The 15,114-nt window shown below is 49.4% G+C and overlaps 1 protein-coding gene across 2 annotated transcripts in view; it reads right to left on the bottom strand.

The window, feature by feature from the left end:
- Positions 1 to 14,897, bottom strand: part of MYBL2 (MYB proto-oncogene like 2) — a 36,255-nt gene extending 21,358 nt beyond the window's left edge. Inside the window, exons 1-6 of one of the 2 annotated variants that reach the window (XM_060618308.2) lie at positions 14,649 to 14,897; positions 10,894 to 10,987; positions 6,587 to 6,658; positions 5,645 to 5,737; positions 5,222 to 5,442; positions 2,231 to 2,393 (exon numbers count right to left, since the gene is read on the bottom strand). In XM_060618308.2, the coding sequence (XP_060474291.1) occupies positions 2,231 to 2,393; positions 5,222 to 5,442; positions 5,645 to 5,737; positions 6,587 to 6,658; positions 10,894 to 10,987; positions 14,649 to 14,668 (663 nt within the window). In that variant the 5' untranslated portion in view covers positions 14,669 to 14,897. The remainder of the gene's footprint in view (positions 1 to 2,230; positions 2,394 to 5,221; positions 5,443 to 5,644; positions 5,738 to 6,586; positions 6,659 to 10,893; positions 10,988 to 14,648) is intronic. The other variant, XM_060618301.3, reaches the window with a different exon arrangement.
- Between the last annotated feature and the right edge of the window lie 217 nt (positions 14,898 to 15,114).

Raw genomic sequence — 15,114 nt, 5'->3', positions numbered from 1 at the left:
TTGACACATTTGTTTCAAAATTTTTTAAGTTTATTTTTTTTGTGTATATAATCTCTCAATGTGTATAATCTCTATATACAACGTGGGGCTTGAACTCACAGCCTTGAGATCAAGAGTCACATGCTCTTCAGACTGAGTCAGTCAGGTGCCCCAAATCTTTATTTTTCAAGAATAAATCATTAGAGGGGCACTTAGGTAGCTCAGCTGGTTAAGTGTCCAACTTCGGCTCAGGTTATGATCTCATGGTTTTTGAGTTCAAGCCCCGCCATCAGGCTCTGTGCTGACAGCTCAGAGCCTGGAGCCTGCTTCAGATTTTTTGTCTCCCTCCTTCTCTGACCCTCCCCCAACCTCACGGACACACACTTTCTCTCTCAAAAATATAAACACTTTTTAAAAATAATAAAATAAATAAATCATTAGAGGGACACCTGGGTGGCTCAGTCAGTTAAGCATCTGACTCTTGATTTTGGTTCAGGTCATGATCTCATGGTTTGTGAGTTCGAGCCCCAAATGGGGCTCTGCATGGACAGTGCAGGGCCTGCTTGGGATTCTCTGTCTCTCTCTCTCAAAAATAAATAAATACACATTTTTAAAAGGGGAGAAAACAAATAAATAAAAGGGAAAAAAAAATAAATCATTAGAGACATAGCTTAAAAACATCAATAAAGTTTGCTCCAGAATGCAGTTTAGGATGTAAACATCTGCACACTGGTTACATTTCTACAATTGCATATGTAATATATTTGTGCACTGACAGCATAGAGCCTGCTTGGGATTTTTTGTCTCCCTTGCTCTCTGTCCCTCCTCCAATCACTCTCCCTCAAAAATAAATAAATAAACTTAAAAAAATTAGGAAAGATGGGAATGTAAGCTGGTGCAGCCACTCTGGAAAACAGTATGGAGGTTACTCAAAAAACTAAAAATAGAACTACCTTACGACCCAGCAATTGCACTAGTAGGCATTTATCCACAGGATACAGGTGTGCTGTTTCGAAGGGACACATGCACCCCCATGTTTATAGCAGCACTATCAACAATAGCCAAAGTATGGAAAGAGTCCAAATGTCCATCGATGGATGAGTGGATAAAGAAGATGTAGTGTGTATATATATACACACACACACACACACACATAAATATATATACACACACACACACACACAATGGAGTACTACTTGGCAATCAAAATGAATGAAATATTGCCATTTCCAACTACGTGGATAGAACTGGAGGGTATTATGCTAAGTGAAATTAGTCAGAGAAAGACATAAATCATATGACTTCACTCATATGAGGACTTTAAGAGACAAAACAGAGGAACATAAGGGAAGGGAAACAAAAACAATATAAAAACAGGGAGGGGGACAAAACAGAAGAGACTCATAAATATGGAAAACAAACTGAGGGTTGCTGGAGGGGTTGTGGCGGGGGGTGGGGGCTAAATGGGTCAGGGGCACTAAGGAATCTACTCCTGAAATCATTGTTGCACTATATGGTAACTCATTTGGATGTAAATTTTAAAAAATAAAAAATAAAATTTAAAAAAAAAGAAAAAAATATTAGGAAAGAGAAAGTAAAACTTAAAAAAAAGAACTGCACAGGGTTGCCTGGTTGGCTCAGTCGGTTAAGCGTCTGACTTGGGCTCAAGTCATGATCTCATGGTTTGTGGGTTCGAGCCCCACATCAGTCTCCACACGGGTGGTGTGAGGTCTGCTTGGGAGTCTCTCTCTCTGCTCCTTCCTCACTTTCATGCTCTAATAAATAAATAAACTTAAAAATAAAAAATAAAATAAAAAAAGAACTGTACACTAAACACAGATTTTACTGTATGTGAATTATACCTCAATAAATCTGATTGTTAAATTGCAAACATGCTTTTAGTATGAAAAATCTGGAAAAGGCACAGGTAGGAAGGAAGCTGCTGGGGAGGACAGAAGGAGGTTTAGGATCTCTTCAACCCAATCCTCCATTTCATATGTCAGCTTGTTCTGTCGTAATTCACCTGCGTACAAATAGGTGTCAAGTATGCACAGAATTATGGGACAAGGGAAGGCCTTGATGAGAGGTGTAGCCCACGTGAGATCCCGTGGTAGGAGCTAATGGACAGCTGTGGCTAAGTAAGATGGAAAGGAAAGAAGAGGCGTTAAATGAGATGGTCTTGGAGGAATATGCCACCTGACAAACCCAGAGCCAAGCCCTGCGGCTGAGTGGCCTCAGGCCGCTGTCTCACCTGGTCTTCCACGGGGCGGGCACTCTGGCAGCCGTCCTTGTCCTCAAGCTCCAGCAGCAAGTACACAGGGGGCTTGCAGTCTTTGGACTCACTCAGGAAGCCACCCGTGTCCACCTTCCTTTTGATGGTGGAGTTCCAGTGATTCTTCACAGCATTGTCTGTCCTGCAGGGGCCAACAGGGGGCCTTTGAACTCTGCAGGCCATGTGCCACCAGGCATGTCACTAACCTGAGTTCCCACTTCGGTAAACAAGCGTTCAGCCTGATGACTCTGAGGTCTCTTAGCTCTAAGATAAAATTACACGTGTTTCTAGCCCTCAACAATTTACAGATTTCCACTAACCTCAACAAAATAAGCAAAGGTTTTATTGGGCCTATGGGAAAATCACACCACTGAAATGTTTCTGAAGCTCTCATTCCCTTCTCTGTGCACCTTGCACCTGTAGAAACTAGAAACAAACCCCTGGTTGCTGACCTCCACTTTGAGGCTCACAGTGACCTTGAATACAAGCCCTGGTTCACCTCCCAGACTACAAAATGGCCACAGAGGGCAGAGCTAAATGACACAGAGGGTCTCACGCGGGTCATCTGAATTTCAGCTACTTTCTCTGGAGAATCAGGAGACTACTTCACACTCCACCACTTACTGAAGACTACACGAGGACGCACATACATGATAGTAGAAAGCACAGAGCAGCACAATGCTACAGAAGCACAGAGTAATACAGGAGTATACGGAGCCACCCAGGTGGCTCAGTCGGTTAAGTGTCCAACTTTGACTCAGGTCATGATCTCACAGTTCGTAGGTTCTAGCCCTACATCGGGCTCTGTGCTGACAGCTCAGAGCCTAGAGCCTACTTCAGAGTCTGTGTCTCCCTCTCTCTCTGCCCCTCCCTCACTCACACTCTGTCCCTCTCTCAGAAATATACAAACATGAAAAAAAAAAAAGGGCAGTATGGAAGTAAGGGAATTACAGTGACAAAAGGGCAGATTGGTATAGAAAGAATAGCAGAGCAGTAGAAAAGTGCATGTGGCACGGAAATCTAGAACAGTACAGCAGACAAAGTGTAATAAAGCACGCAGTAGTTTAGAAATATGGAGTAGCACAGGACTATGGTAGCATCCAGCAGAAAAGCAGGAAGCAGCACATGGCAGCAGAGTAGTAGAGCACAGGGCAGTACAGCAGTAGATAAGTCTAAAATAGTATCGCAGGAGAGAAGCCCACAGCAGTACAGCTGCAGCAGTGCATGGCAGTAGATCAGTACAGAAGCACAGAATACAACAGCACTACAGAAGCGCACACGGCGGTGGCGCCGTGCAGAGGTACTGGGTGATACAGCACCACGGAAGCCCCCCGCAGTGTAGCCGCAGTACAGAAGCACGGACTAGAGCAGCACCACGGAAGCCCCCAGCAGTGCAGTGCTAAGCAGCACGAGGCAGCTCGGCACATCATAACCAGAATTACAGAAATGCAGGCACATAGTAGGCACTTCCTTCCTCAGAGGTCCAAGCAGAGTGCTCTTCTAACTGTGAACAGTTAGCTCTTCCCCTGAATTGTGCACAGACACGAACAGCCGGACTGAACAACCAGTCAAAGGGGGGGCCTGGGGGGGCCTGGGTGGCTCAGTCAGTTGAGCGTCCGACTTTGGCTCAGGTCATGATCTCACGGTCCATGAGTTCGAGCCCCGCGTTGGACTCTGTGCTGACATCTCGGAGCCTGGAACCTGCTTCAGATTCCGTGTCTCCCTCTTTCTCTGCCCCTCCCACACTCATGTTCTGTCTCTCTCTGTCAAAAACAAATAAACATCAAAAAAAACCAACACTTTTTTTTAAAAAAAAAGAGGAGGGTCTGTATCTCCAAACACTCCCACTGAGGCTGTCAGGACAGAGCACTGACCACACGGGTGTGGGCGCTAAGGGGAGGTCGCTGGGGAAACGAACACAGTCTGGAAAGAGAGAAACATTCTCTGAGAAAATAACATCCCCCACCAGGGACTGAAGGAGAAGACTGTGTTGGCTATACAAGGGGCACACGCTGAGTGTGTTCCAGGACGACACAGGACCACAAGGAGCTCCCCAGAAGGAGCTTGCCATGGCTGCAGGGCTGAGAGGAGGGCAGAGCGGCTACAGCCCAACAGGTAAGGCAGGGTGACAGTGCATCAAGGCCAGGCTGGTGGCATGAGCCAGGACAAGCAGGCCACACTGGGAAAGAGACCGGGTCTTCAACCCAAGTGTTAGAAGCATCAGAAGAGTAACAAACTGGGTTTGAATTTTGAAACTAGACCATTCCAGACTTCAGGGGAAATACACCATCTGGCATTTTATCTTCTCTCCTTCCCAGGACCACAATGCCATAACAGACAAAGGATTAAGAACTGAATATGGGGGAAATGCACAAGGACACAGAGACCAGGATAGAACACAGCTGCAAGTAAGAGATTTTTCTGTTTCCAGAAGATGGAAAGCAGTTAGGGGATCAATAAGCAACTTAGGAGACTGGGAGTTGACCCTGGAGGAAGATTCTGGCAAGAATGGAGCCAAGTCTTCCCAATGCTTCCCCAGAAACCCAAGAGCCTCTTGAAGGGATCAGGTCCAGCGAGGAATAGAAAACTGAGCAGTGATTCTGATGTCTAGGTCCTGGTCCTGACCACACAGGCAGGAAGAGAGAGGTTTATTCTCTAGAAAAAAGACCTCAAAACCCTGCCAGAGGGCAGGGATGGTGCACAGAGCTCCAACAGGGACCAAATGAGAAATGTGTACACAGAATGGGAGGTCCCCAGGCTCCTTCTCCCTGCCCTATTCCAGAACTGTCTACAGCCAGGCCCGGGCACCCCCCGGCAAGAATCTGAAGAATTCATTCATTTCTGGGAAAAGTGAACAACCACAGAGTAATCAGACTGGCTCTTGGTACATCCCCCCCAAAAGGCCAGAGGACGCCTTCCCTTCCCGGGAACATCTCTGCCTGCTCTGGCCCCCGGCCCCCAGCGGCTCACCTCCCCGGCAGCATCTTAGCGATCTCGGCCCAGCGGTTGCCCAGCACCTTGTGGGCCTCACAGATGATGCGGTCCTCCTCCTCAGTCCAGCAGGACTTCTTCACCTCAGGGTTGAGGTGGTTGTGCCAGCGCTCACGGCACTGCTTCCCCAGCCGGCCCTTTAGGTGCTTGGCGATCAGCGTCCACTGCTTTGTGCCATACTTCTTGACCAGCTCGATGACCTTGGAAAAGTCCCCTGTGAAGTCAGGGAGACATGGCCCTCCCTCACGCCCACCACAGCACCTTCCCTCCATGTGAGCCTCACCTTACCACGGCCCTGAGAGGGGCCAGTCAGACACCCCAGCCGACCCCCAGAACAGACTCATCATCCCTTGATCCTCTGGTGAAGGCCCACTGTGTGCAAGGCACTGTCCCGATAGTTACCTTTTGGTCCTCCTCTTTGGTCCATGGCCCCTTGACCAGGTCTGGATTCAAGACCCTCAGCCACCGGTACTGGCATTGCTGGTCAGTGCGGTTCTGGGAAGAGAACAGGAACCTGTGAGGGTTCCTAGGACAGCAGCCTTGGACCCTGGCTGAGCACTGGGTTTAAGGGGCCATGCCTACCTCAGACAAGTTCTGTCTTGTTCCCTTCACCCACCATTCACTGCACTCCCCCATGCCACACACAGGGTTTCCCTGTACAAAGTTACCTCCCGTCCCCCAACACAAGGAGGCTGCCATCATGAGCCATAAATTCCTATAGAAGCTGGTGGTATATGCCAGGGGTTTTGCTTCTGAGAAAGCATTAGTCCCCTAAAGGTTTTAGACCTCATGGAAGCAGGGAAGGCGAGGACTGGGGTAGAAAGGGTCTGCTGAGTTGGTCCGTGAGCTGCCAAGTAACTCAGGAAATAAGCCACACAGTAGCTCCTGCCACATCCCCTGCCTATGACACCTACAGTCTTAGGGGTGGGGATATGGGGGACCCGCATCCCCAGGAGGTTCTAGCTGTTTAGGGGGGGGAGATGCTCGCCAGGAAGCCTGACGAAAGTATCACTTCCCTTTAGTTTCAGTCTCACTGTTGAGACTTTGCACTTCTTGCATGAAGAAATGCAAATGTGCCACTGGTCACATACTGCAGACCACAGAGAGCCTAAAGACCACCGGGCCTGCAAAGGCTGCTGTGTGGAGATGCTTATGACAGGGGCTCTCAAATTCTGGCTTGGGAAGAAAGGGTCTAGAAAGCTTGTTTTATTTTGTAGGGGGGGCAGGGGTAGCTTGGTAAGAAATACCCTCTTCTCCTTGACAGAAAGTCTGTCCCAGGCACACTGTCTGGTCACCCAGAACCCTTATCTCTGACGGAGGGGGCCACCGAGGGGCTGCACTCACAGGAAAGTGGCTGGCCAGGAACTTCCAGTCTTGTTGTCCGAACTGCCTTACCAGGGTCCTCAGCTGCTCATCCTGCCAACGCCAGAAAGAGAAGGCTCAGCTTGTACACGTGCAGAAAGCAGCCGTTCATGATGGAGGCAGCCCAAAGGCCAGTCACGTAGGGAGTGCCAACGCTGTGCCAGGTATACAGACACAGCAACAGGCAGCACCAGAGCTGCCTGACCTTGTGGGAATTATAGTCCAGAGGGAGCTAATCAAAGGCTCTCACAAACAAAAGTAAAGCCACCCTGTGGCTGGCTCGGGGCCAATGGACAGGTACGGGGTGACTGCCTTTTGAGGGAGACCAAGGGACAGGCTCAAAGGAAGTCTAATGCAGATAGGATGCAGGAAGCAAGTGAGAGGGGCATGCAAATGATTCTGGGGGGGCACAACAGGGGCCGGACCCACACGAGATCAATTTGAGCCTTTGTGTCACACAAAGCTACTGATGTATTTGAGCAGTCTGATGTGCTTATTATGAAGTTTACCTCGGCAGCTTCAGGGAAAGGGGTTGTAAGAGGGCAGAATGGAGGAAGGGAGACCATTAGAGGCCCCCAGGCCAGAGATGACAGCAATGCAGCACTAGAGATGGGGAATCTTGGGCAGAACCACAGGTAGTTAGAAGGCAGACAGTAGATGTTAAAATAGTCTCCTGAAAATACACTACTGACTCTCCCAACAACATGAAATCTCAGGATCATGATGATGCATGAGAAAAGCCAGATATAAGAGAGTACACACCGCATGATTCTATGCATATGACATTTTGGAAAATGTCAACTAATCTAAAGGTAGTCAGTGGTTGTCTGAGATCAGAGGGGAGCAAGGAATGTTTAGAAGTTAATGGAAATGTCCTATAACGTGATGGTGCAGGCAGTTTCACAGTAATACATCTGTTGAAATTCACTGAATTGTACCTTAAATGGTTGCAGTTCAGTATGGAAAGTATTCCTCAAATTATTTTTTGTATTTTATACACATATGTATAAAGAAAATATGGTGTAGGGGTGCCTGGATGGCTCAGTCGGCTGAGTGTACAACTTCAGCTCAGGTCATGATCTCACAGTCCGTGAGTTCGAGCCCTGTGTCCAGCCCTGTGCTGACGCTCAGAGCCTGGAGCCTGCTTTGGATTCTGTGTCTCCCTCTCTCTCTGCCCCTCCCCCACTCATGCTCTGTCTCTCTCATTCTCAAAAATGAATGTTAAAAAAAAAATTTAAAACAAAAAAAGGAAAACATGGTGTATATCCATACAGTGGAATGTTATTCAACCTTAAAACATAAGGAAATTCTGTTAGAAGCTACAACAGAGATGAACGAGGAGGACACAGGTGAAAGAAGCCAGTCAGAAAAGGACAAATACTATATGATTCCACTCATGTGAAGTATCTAAAGTAATCAATTCTTGGGGCACCTGGGTGGCTCAGTCGCTTAAGCGTCCAACTTCGGCTCAGGGAAAGATCTCACAGCTTGCAGGTTTGAGCCCCGTGTCAGGCTCTGTGCTGACAGCTCAGAGCCTGAAGCCTGCTTCAGATTCAGTGTCTCCCTCTCTCTCTCCCTCTCTCTCTCTCTGCCCCTCCCCTGATCCTTCCCCCCCCCCCTCAAAAATAAATAAACACTAAAAATATATATATTTAAAGTAATCAAAATTGGGGTGCCTAGCTGGATCAGTTGGAGGACCATGCAATTCTTGATATCAGGGTCATAAGTTCAAGCCCCACACTGGGTATAGAGATCACTTAAATAAATAAATATTTAAGTAAATAAAATAAGTCAAAATCATAGAAACAAAAAGTAGAAAAATGGTTGCCAAGAGTTGGGGAAAGGGTGAAAGGAATTTGTGTTCAATGGGTATAGAAATTCAATTTTGCGGGGCGCCTGGGTGGCTCAGTCGGTTGAGCGTCTGGCTTTGGCTCAGGTCATGATCTCACAGTTTGTGGGTTCGAGCCCCGCATCGGGCTCTGTGCTGACAGCTTAGAGCCTGGAGCCTGCTTCTGATTCTGCGTTTCCCTCTCTCTCTGCTCCTCCCCCACTCATGCTCTCTCTCTCTCCTTCAAAAATAAATAAAAACATTAAAAAAATTTAAAAAAAGAAGAAATTCAATTTTGCAAGATAAAGAAGTTCTAAAGATCTGTTGCACAATGGGAATATATTTAACACTACTGACCTGTATACTTAAAAATGGCTATGATGATAAAGTTAATGTTCCATGTTTAACACACACATACTCCTGGACAGAAAAAAAAAAAGCCACTACAGAAATCCAGACCCTCAAGTGCAATCCAGCACCACCTGGGCAAAGTCCCCAAAAATCCTGTAGCTGAGCCAGCCCCAAACACCCTGCCCTCCTCTGCCACCCGGCCTGGTCAGGCCAACACTCCCCTTCTTCCCATGTCCTCATATCCATCTCTAGCACTGCTGTCCCGACAACTGGCAAGGACACTTTGCTGTTTCACCTCCATCTCCTCCCGGATCCAGGGACCTCCTCCCGCTATCACTTCCATCCTACTGTCCCAGTGTCTCCACAGCTGGGCACCAGTCTCCAGGCCCCAGATTGCCCCCCAAATCTCTTATCCATCCTACACACAGATTAGTTCCCCTTAAGCCCAGCTACGTTCAGGTCACTCCTCTGCTTTAAAAACCTTCAATGGCTCCACCCTGCTAGCTCAACAATCCTACACACTGAGCCTGACATTCAAGGCCTTTCAGGATTTGGCCTCAGTCAATCTTTTCGTCCTTATCTTTCATCCATTCAATCCATTCCATTCAAGGACTCTTCCCTTTAGCCAAACCAGGGCCCCTCTTCTTGCCTTTCTCCACCTATAGCCCATTTCCTATTCTTACATACCCATCGCTTTGTACTCTTCCCTGACTTGATTTCCAAATCCTTATCCATGAAACTTTCCCTGAGCTCTTCGGGCAACATTAACCTCTCCTAAAGGTATTTCAACAATTACCCCTCCTACGTGCTAGGAGCCTTAGCACGGGAAGGAGAGATACAACGGTGAGCACACACTGATCCTGCCAGCACCAGGGATCACCAAAGCACATCCACAGGCCCATGCAGTCTTCTCTCTCCACCTCAAGCAGAGAGCGGTTCTGGGCTGGGGGCCCCAATTTATTTGTTCTTCTAGGCCTACAATAGCTGAATATAGCTCCTGACCCACAGTGGGATGAACAGAAAAGGCTGGCTTAGCGCTCCTCTGAAGAAACATGATTTTAAATGGTTTTACAACTTATACACAAAGCTGGGGGGGAGTGGGGAGCCCTAAATTAAACATACCTAGGAAAAAGGAGGCAGAATAAAAAGATAAGGCCAACAGGAGTCTAGGATGGAACAGGAGACTAGACCTTAGAAAAGGTCTGGCAGTTTCTATGAAACTAAACCTGTATCTACCCCAGGACCATACTTAAGTTATCTCCCCTAAAGAAATGAAAATACAATCCTCAAAAAAGATTTAGGCAAGAATCCTCCCAGGAGCTCTATCCACAATAGCCAAAAACTGGAACCAGCCCAAATGCCCATCAACAAGTGAAACATATTGTGGTAGACCCATACAGTGGAATGCTATTCAGTAACAAAAACGAAAAAATTGCTGAATCAAGCAACTATTTTGTTAAGCAAAAGAAACCAGATAGAAAAGAATACAGCTTTATGATTTCACTTATAGGACATTCAAGAACAGGCAAAACAACTCAAACTAAGAGACATCACATTAGCCATTGCCTGGAGCCAGGGAAGATGGACCTCAAAGGGGACTTTCTGGGATAATGGAGGTGGTGCTTACTTATGTAAGTAAGTACTTACTTACTTATACATACTTGTCAGAACTGCTGAACTATTCACCATTAAAAGGTGCATTCGATTATATATAAATTATACTTCTGGGAAGCTGATTAACTAAAAAGAGAATCACTTCAGAGCTGGATGTCTGAAGACAATTTTCAAAAATAATAAAGAGGAGGTTGCAGATTTAGCAGTTAAAGGACAAGAAGCACAATTAACGCCCACGATGCAGAACAGGCCGGCTTCCAAGAGAAAGAACAGCAACTGCTGGCCCTGAGGTCTGAGACACATTCTCCCGAGAGTCCTCCATGTGGAGTGCTGAGAAGAGGCATTGTGGAGAACCAGAGGACCCCTCCACCTCTTCCGCCGGCTCTTCATCATACCCAACGGGGCATCAGGCAGACATACCCCAGGCTCAGTTCTCTGACCAGCCCCTCAGCTGCCATCAGCCTCCCTCCCTAAAATGTCCCTCAGTGTCACTCACCTCCTCGTGGGTCCATTTGACCTTGCACTTGCTGTCCCTCTGCTCTGGCACGTCTGAATCTGTATCCTGGTAGTGCAGCTCATCCAGCTCCTCGCTGCAGGGAGAGCAAGCTAAAGGTCAAGACCATGTGTCACACTGCTGTGTGATGGATGGACAGTGATCTCTAGGTAAAGGCTTGGGGGAGGCAGCCTTTTAGGCTCTACTTTTAATATGTCCGCCTCCTCTTTTTTTAACTCTTTAATGAATTAGGGTTATGGGCAATTTTTATTTTCTTCTTTATTTTTCTATTTTCACAAACACCCTAATGATTTAAAAAGCTTCAAGAAAAAAAGATTTCACCAAGAATATTATAATATTTGAAACCAGACACCCATTTAATATTTTCTTTTGCACAGGGGCACCTGGGTGGCTCAGTCGGTTAAGTGTCCGACTTCAGCTCAAGTCATGATCTCACAGTTTATGAGTTCGAGCCCCACGTAGGGCGCTGTGCTTACAGCTCAGAGCCTGGAACCTGCTTCGGATTCTGTGTCTCCCTCTCTCTCTGTCCCTCCCCTGCTCGCACTCCGTGTCTCCCTCTCTCAAAAATAAACATTTGGGGTGCCTGGGTGGCTCAGTCGGTTGAGTGTCCGGCTTTGGCTTGGGTCATGATCTCATGGTTCGTGAGTTCGAGCCCCGCATGGGGCTCTGTGCTGATAGCTCAGAGCCTGGAGCCTGCTTTGGATTCTGTGCCTCCCTCTCTCTCTGCCCCTCCCCCACTCATGCTCTGTCTCCTCTCTCTCAAAACTAAATAAACATTCAAAAAAATTGTAAACATTAAAAAAAATTTTTTTAATATTTTCTTTTGGACAGAACTTTTTAAAATTTTATGGATTATTTTAAGGATTAAATCTGATGATATATGCAATCACCAAGTACCAGGATTTCAAGAAATATTGGTTATCTGAGAATAACATTTTTTTTTCAACGTTTTTTATTTATTTTTGGGACAGGGAGAGACAGAGCATGAACGGGAGAGGGGCAGAGAGAGAGGGAGACACAGAATCGGAAACAGGCTCCAGGCTCCGAGCCATCAGCCCAGAGCCTGATGCGGGGCTCGAACTCACGGACCGCGAGATCGTGACCTGGCTGAAGTCGGACGCTTAACCGACTGCGCCACCCAGGAGCCCCATGAATAACATTTTAAATACATATCCTCAGTGACTATGTCCATTTTCCAATCCTTGCCTACACACAGGCATGGTTTATGGAAAAGAAAATCAAAGTACAAGCAACCCGGACTTCTGGATGTTCTTATGTTCTAAGAGGCAGTTTTTCAAGTTCCTCCAAAGTCTTCATATTTATCTGGTTTAATGATTACAAAAGTGGAAATCACACTATCCACCTCCAGGAATGTTGGTGCTGGGGGTGAAGGCAGGGTAAGGTTAGTAAGCTCCCAACTCCGGTCAGTGGGACTGCCTCAGGTCATCTGTTAGGCACATTCCTAAGTCAGGTGTCTGTAGGTGGGAAAAGCCATTTCCAAACAAGCAAGACAGCACAAGCCTTGTTCCAAAAGGACAAGGACTTCCTTGCATGTCCATCTTCCTTCCCCTTCTAGAAAGAGCTCAGCATCTTCCTAGAGTCACTCTTGTGCTCCCACACCCTGGAAATCCTCCTGTCTCAGAATGAGACTCCCTTTGGGGGTTGCCACCAAAGACCTTAAGAAATGTTTGCTAAGGGAATGACCAGGTCCTCGAATTAATAACTAAACATGAAGTCTACTCGTTGACAAGAAATGTTAAAGTAAATCTTTTCAAAGTAGAAAAAGAAGGAATGGACAATGTCTAAACCCAGGAATACATCGGTCACAGAAGGAGCTAGAATTGAGCCTTGTCCGGTCTTCCCTGACCCCATTTATGGTGTCTTCCTCCAACACAAAGTAGGAGGCAAAAACTCCACAAGATACTAACAGAATAAAGCTGCCTTTAAAATCAATTGCATCCAGACTTCTAACAGAAACCATCTTTGGTTCTCCAGCACCCAGCTTCTAATAGCAGCTCAGTAAATGTTCCCTCAAGGATGAAACGTGTGGACGCTCCCTGGTGCTCCAATACTTTAATGGGGACAAGCAACTCAGCTGGGGGAATTCTGTGAGATAGTATATAAAATTTGCTTCTATCATCAACATGAAGCTAACCGACTACTTCACTAGCATTCCCAGTATCTCCATTTAACAGATGTGGAAATCAAGGCTGATAGGGATTATGCCACTTGCCAAGTCCACGGAGCCAGACTGCAGACCTGCATCTTCAAGCCCTCACCCTGCAATGCCAGCTGAAAAAGCAGACACCAAGCCGGTGGTGGCAACCACCTGTAGGTCCAACACACCCTTTCTATGCCCTTCGATGTTCTGGGCTCTGCTCCAGGCCAGGTGAGTCAGAAGCTGAGCAGGAAGTGGGGGCACTGGTGGCAGAGGAGAGTTACATCAATCGGCCAAGAATCGAGCTGAGGGGCTGTGGGGTGCCAGGACGCAGAAATCACCCCTCACATGGGACAGGAGTCCTCCACTGAGCCCTAAGGGAGCAGTGGCAGAGGACCTGGGGGTTTTCTGAGGCTTCGGTCATTCCCTGGAGTAACATTTCCAGCACCACCTATCAGGACAGGGTCCCACAGGTGCCTGACCAGAAAACTCCTGGGAACTGGAGCTGCCCTGGGAAATGGTGGCCTGAGGGAGACAGAACCCTTGCCGGCACCCTCACCACGGCCCAGGGATCAGAGGCTTCCTCGCTGAGAGGAACTCTGGGGAAGGCCGGCAGTGAGTGTTTCTCAAGTCTACACCCTCCTCGGGAGGGAGCAAACACCATGGGAAGAGGGGGTTAAGGTCAAGGGGGCTGCGCCATTCCAGGGAGGGAACAGGGCAGGCAGGCCCCCTTTGTCCTCGGACTTCCCAGACTGATGAAAAGCCCAGAAGTCAGGCCCCAGGCACACAGGTGTAGACAGAGACCTGGAACCCACACACGAGGTTCCAGGCCCCACGCTGCCACTTATTCTCTGGGGGAATAAGTAAAATGGAGACCGCAGTTCCTGCTTGGCCCCAGAGCGGTCTTGATACGCATCGGTCTCTCTTCCCCTCACCTTCTACCCCAGCTGCTCCAAACTCCTCATGTGGAAAAGGAACACAGATCTCTGAAACTAAACCGAGCTCCAGCTCGACACCCAGGTTGGGACGGGCGGGAGTGGGGGACACACAAGAGTCCCCTCCCCCCGGCCCCCTTCTCAGGCCGGAGAGAGTTGGGGGTGCTCTGTACTTCCCTTAATGTTAAGAAACGCCCTCCGCCAGAAACGAATCCAAACAGGCTTGAACCAAAAGTCCTCCAGGCTTGGGCTTCCCCCTCGCTGCGACTTGGAGGGAGAAACACATCCCCACCCCAGGGGTCGCCACCCTCCCCGATAAAGGCCCTAGCAGCTGACACCGCCGTCCCACCCCCACCCCGCAATTAGGCGGGAGACAAAATGACATCATGCAGGGCTTGGCCCGGGTCCCAGGAGCCCCGCCCGCCCCGGCTCCGAGGCCCAGCACGCCCGGGGAGCAGAGCGAGGGGCCCCCAAGAGCCCCCCGGCTTCCCGCGGGCCCCCCTGCCTCGGGCTACCCGGTACGCAGCAATTCCCGGGGAAGCCCCGCCCCGCCCGGAGGGGCCACGGCGAGGGTGGGGGGTGGGGGCAAGAGTCGGGGTGGAAGGGAAGGTGGGGGGAGCCCTCTGCCGCCCGGCTCCACTCACCCGCGCGTCCGCCGAGACATCCCCCCGGCCCGGGCCGCGCCGCGCTCGCCCGCCCGCCGGCTGAGCCCGGAGCGGGAGCCGGGCCGGGGTCAGGCGCGGCTGTTCGGGCCGCTCCGGGCCCCCGGGCCGTGCTGGGAGCCGTCAGCCTGTACGCAGATCCCGCCGCCGCTCGCAGGCACTTCGGCCGCCGCCGGCGCGCACAGAAGCACTTTTCTATCTCCCGCCAAGCGCGTCGGCGCCGCCCGGGCCTGGCGCGCGGGCGGGCGGCGTGCGCGGGGCGGAGTCTGAGGGCTGCGCGGGGGTGGAACCGGAGGGGCGGGCACAGGGGCGGGGCCTGCGGACAGGGGAGCGCCCCACCCTCCCAGAGCTCTGAAGCCCCAAGGCCCCGAGCGCGGGTCGGGGAGTGTCCCGCGAGCGTCGGGGTGGGGCCGGGAAGGCCGGGTTTGAGTGCCGCGGGTCTTGGGAT

This window comes from Panthera onca, chromosome A3, assembly GCF_046562875.1.
Source record: "Panthera onca isolate mPanOnc1 chromosome A3, mPanOnc1 haplotype 2, whole genome shotgun sequence".
Taxonomy (NCBI): Eukaryota; Metazoa; Chordata; class Mammalia; order Carnivora; family Felidae; genus Panthera; species Panthera onca.
The sequence above is the reverse complement of the archived record's forward strand: the minus strand, read 5'-3'. Positions and strand labels throughout refer to the sequence as shown.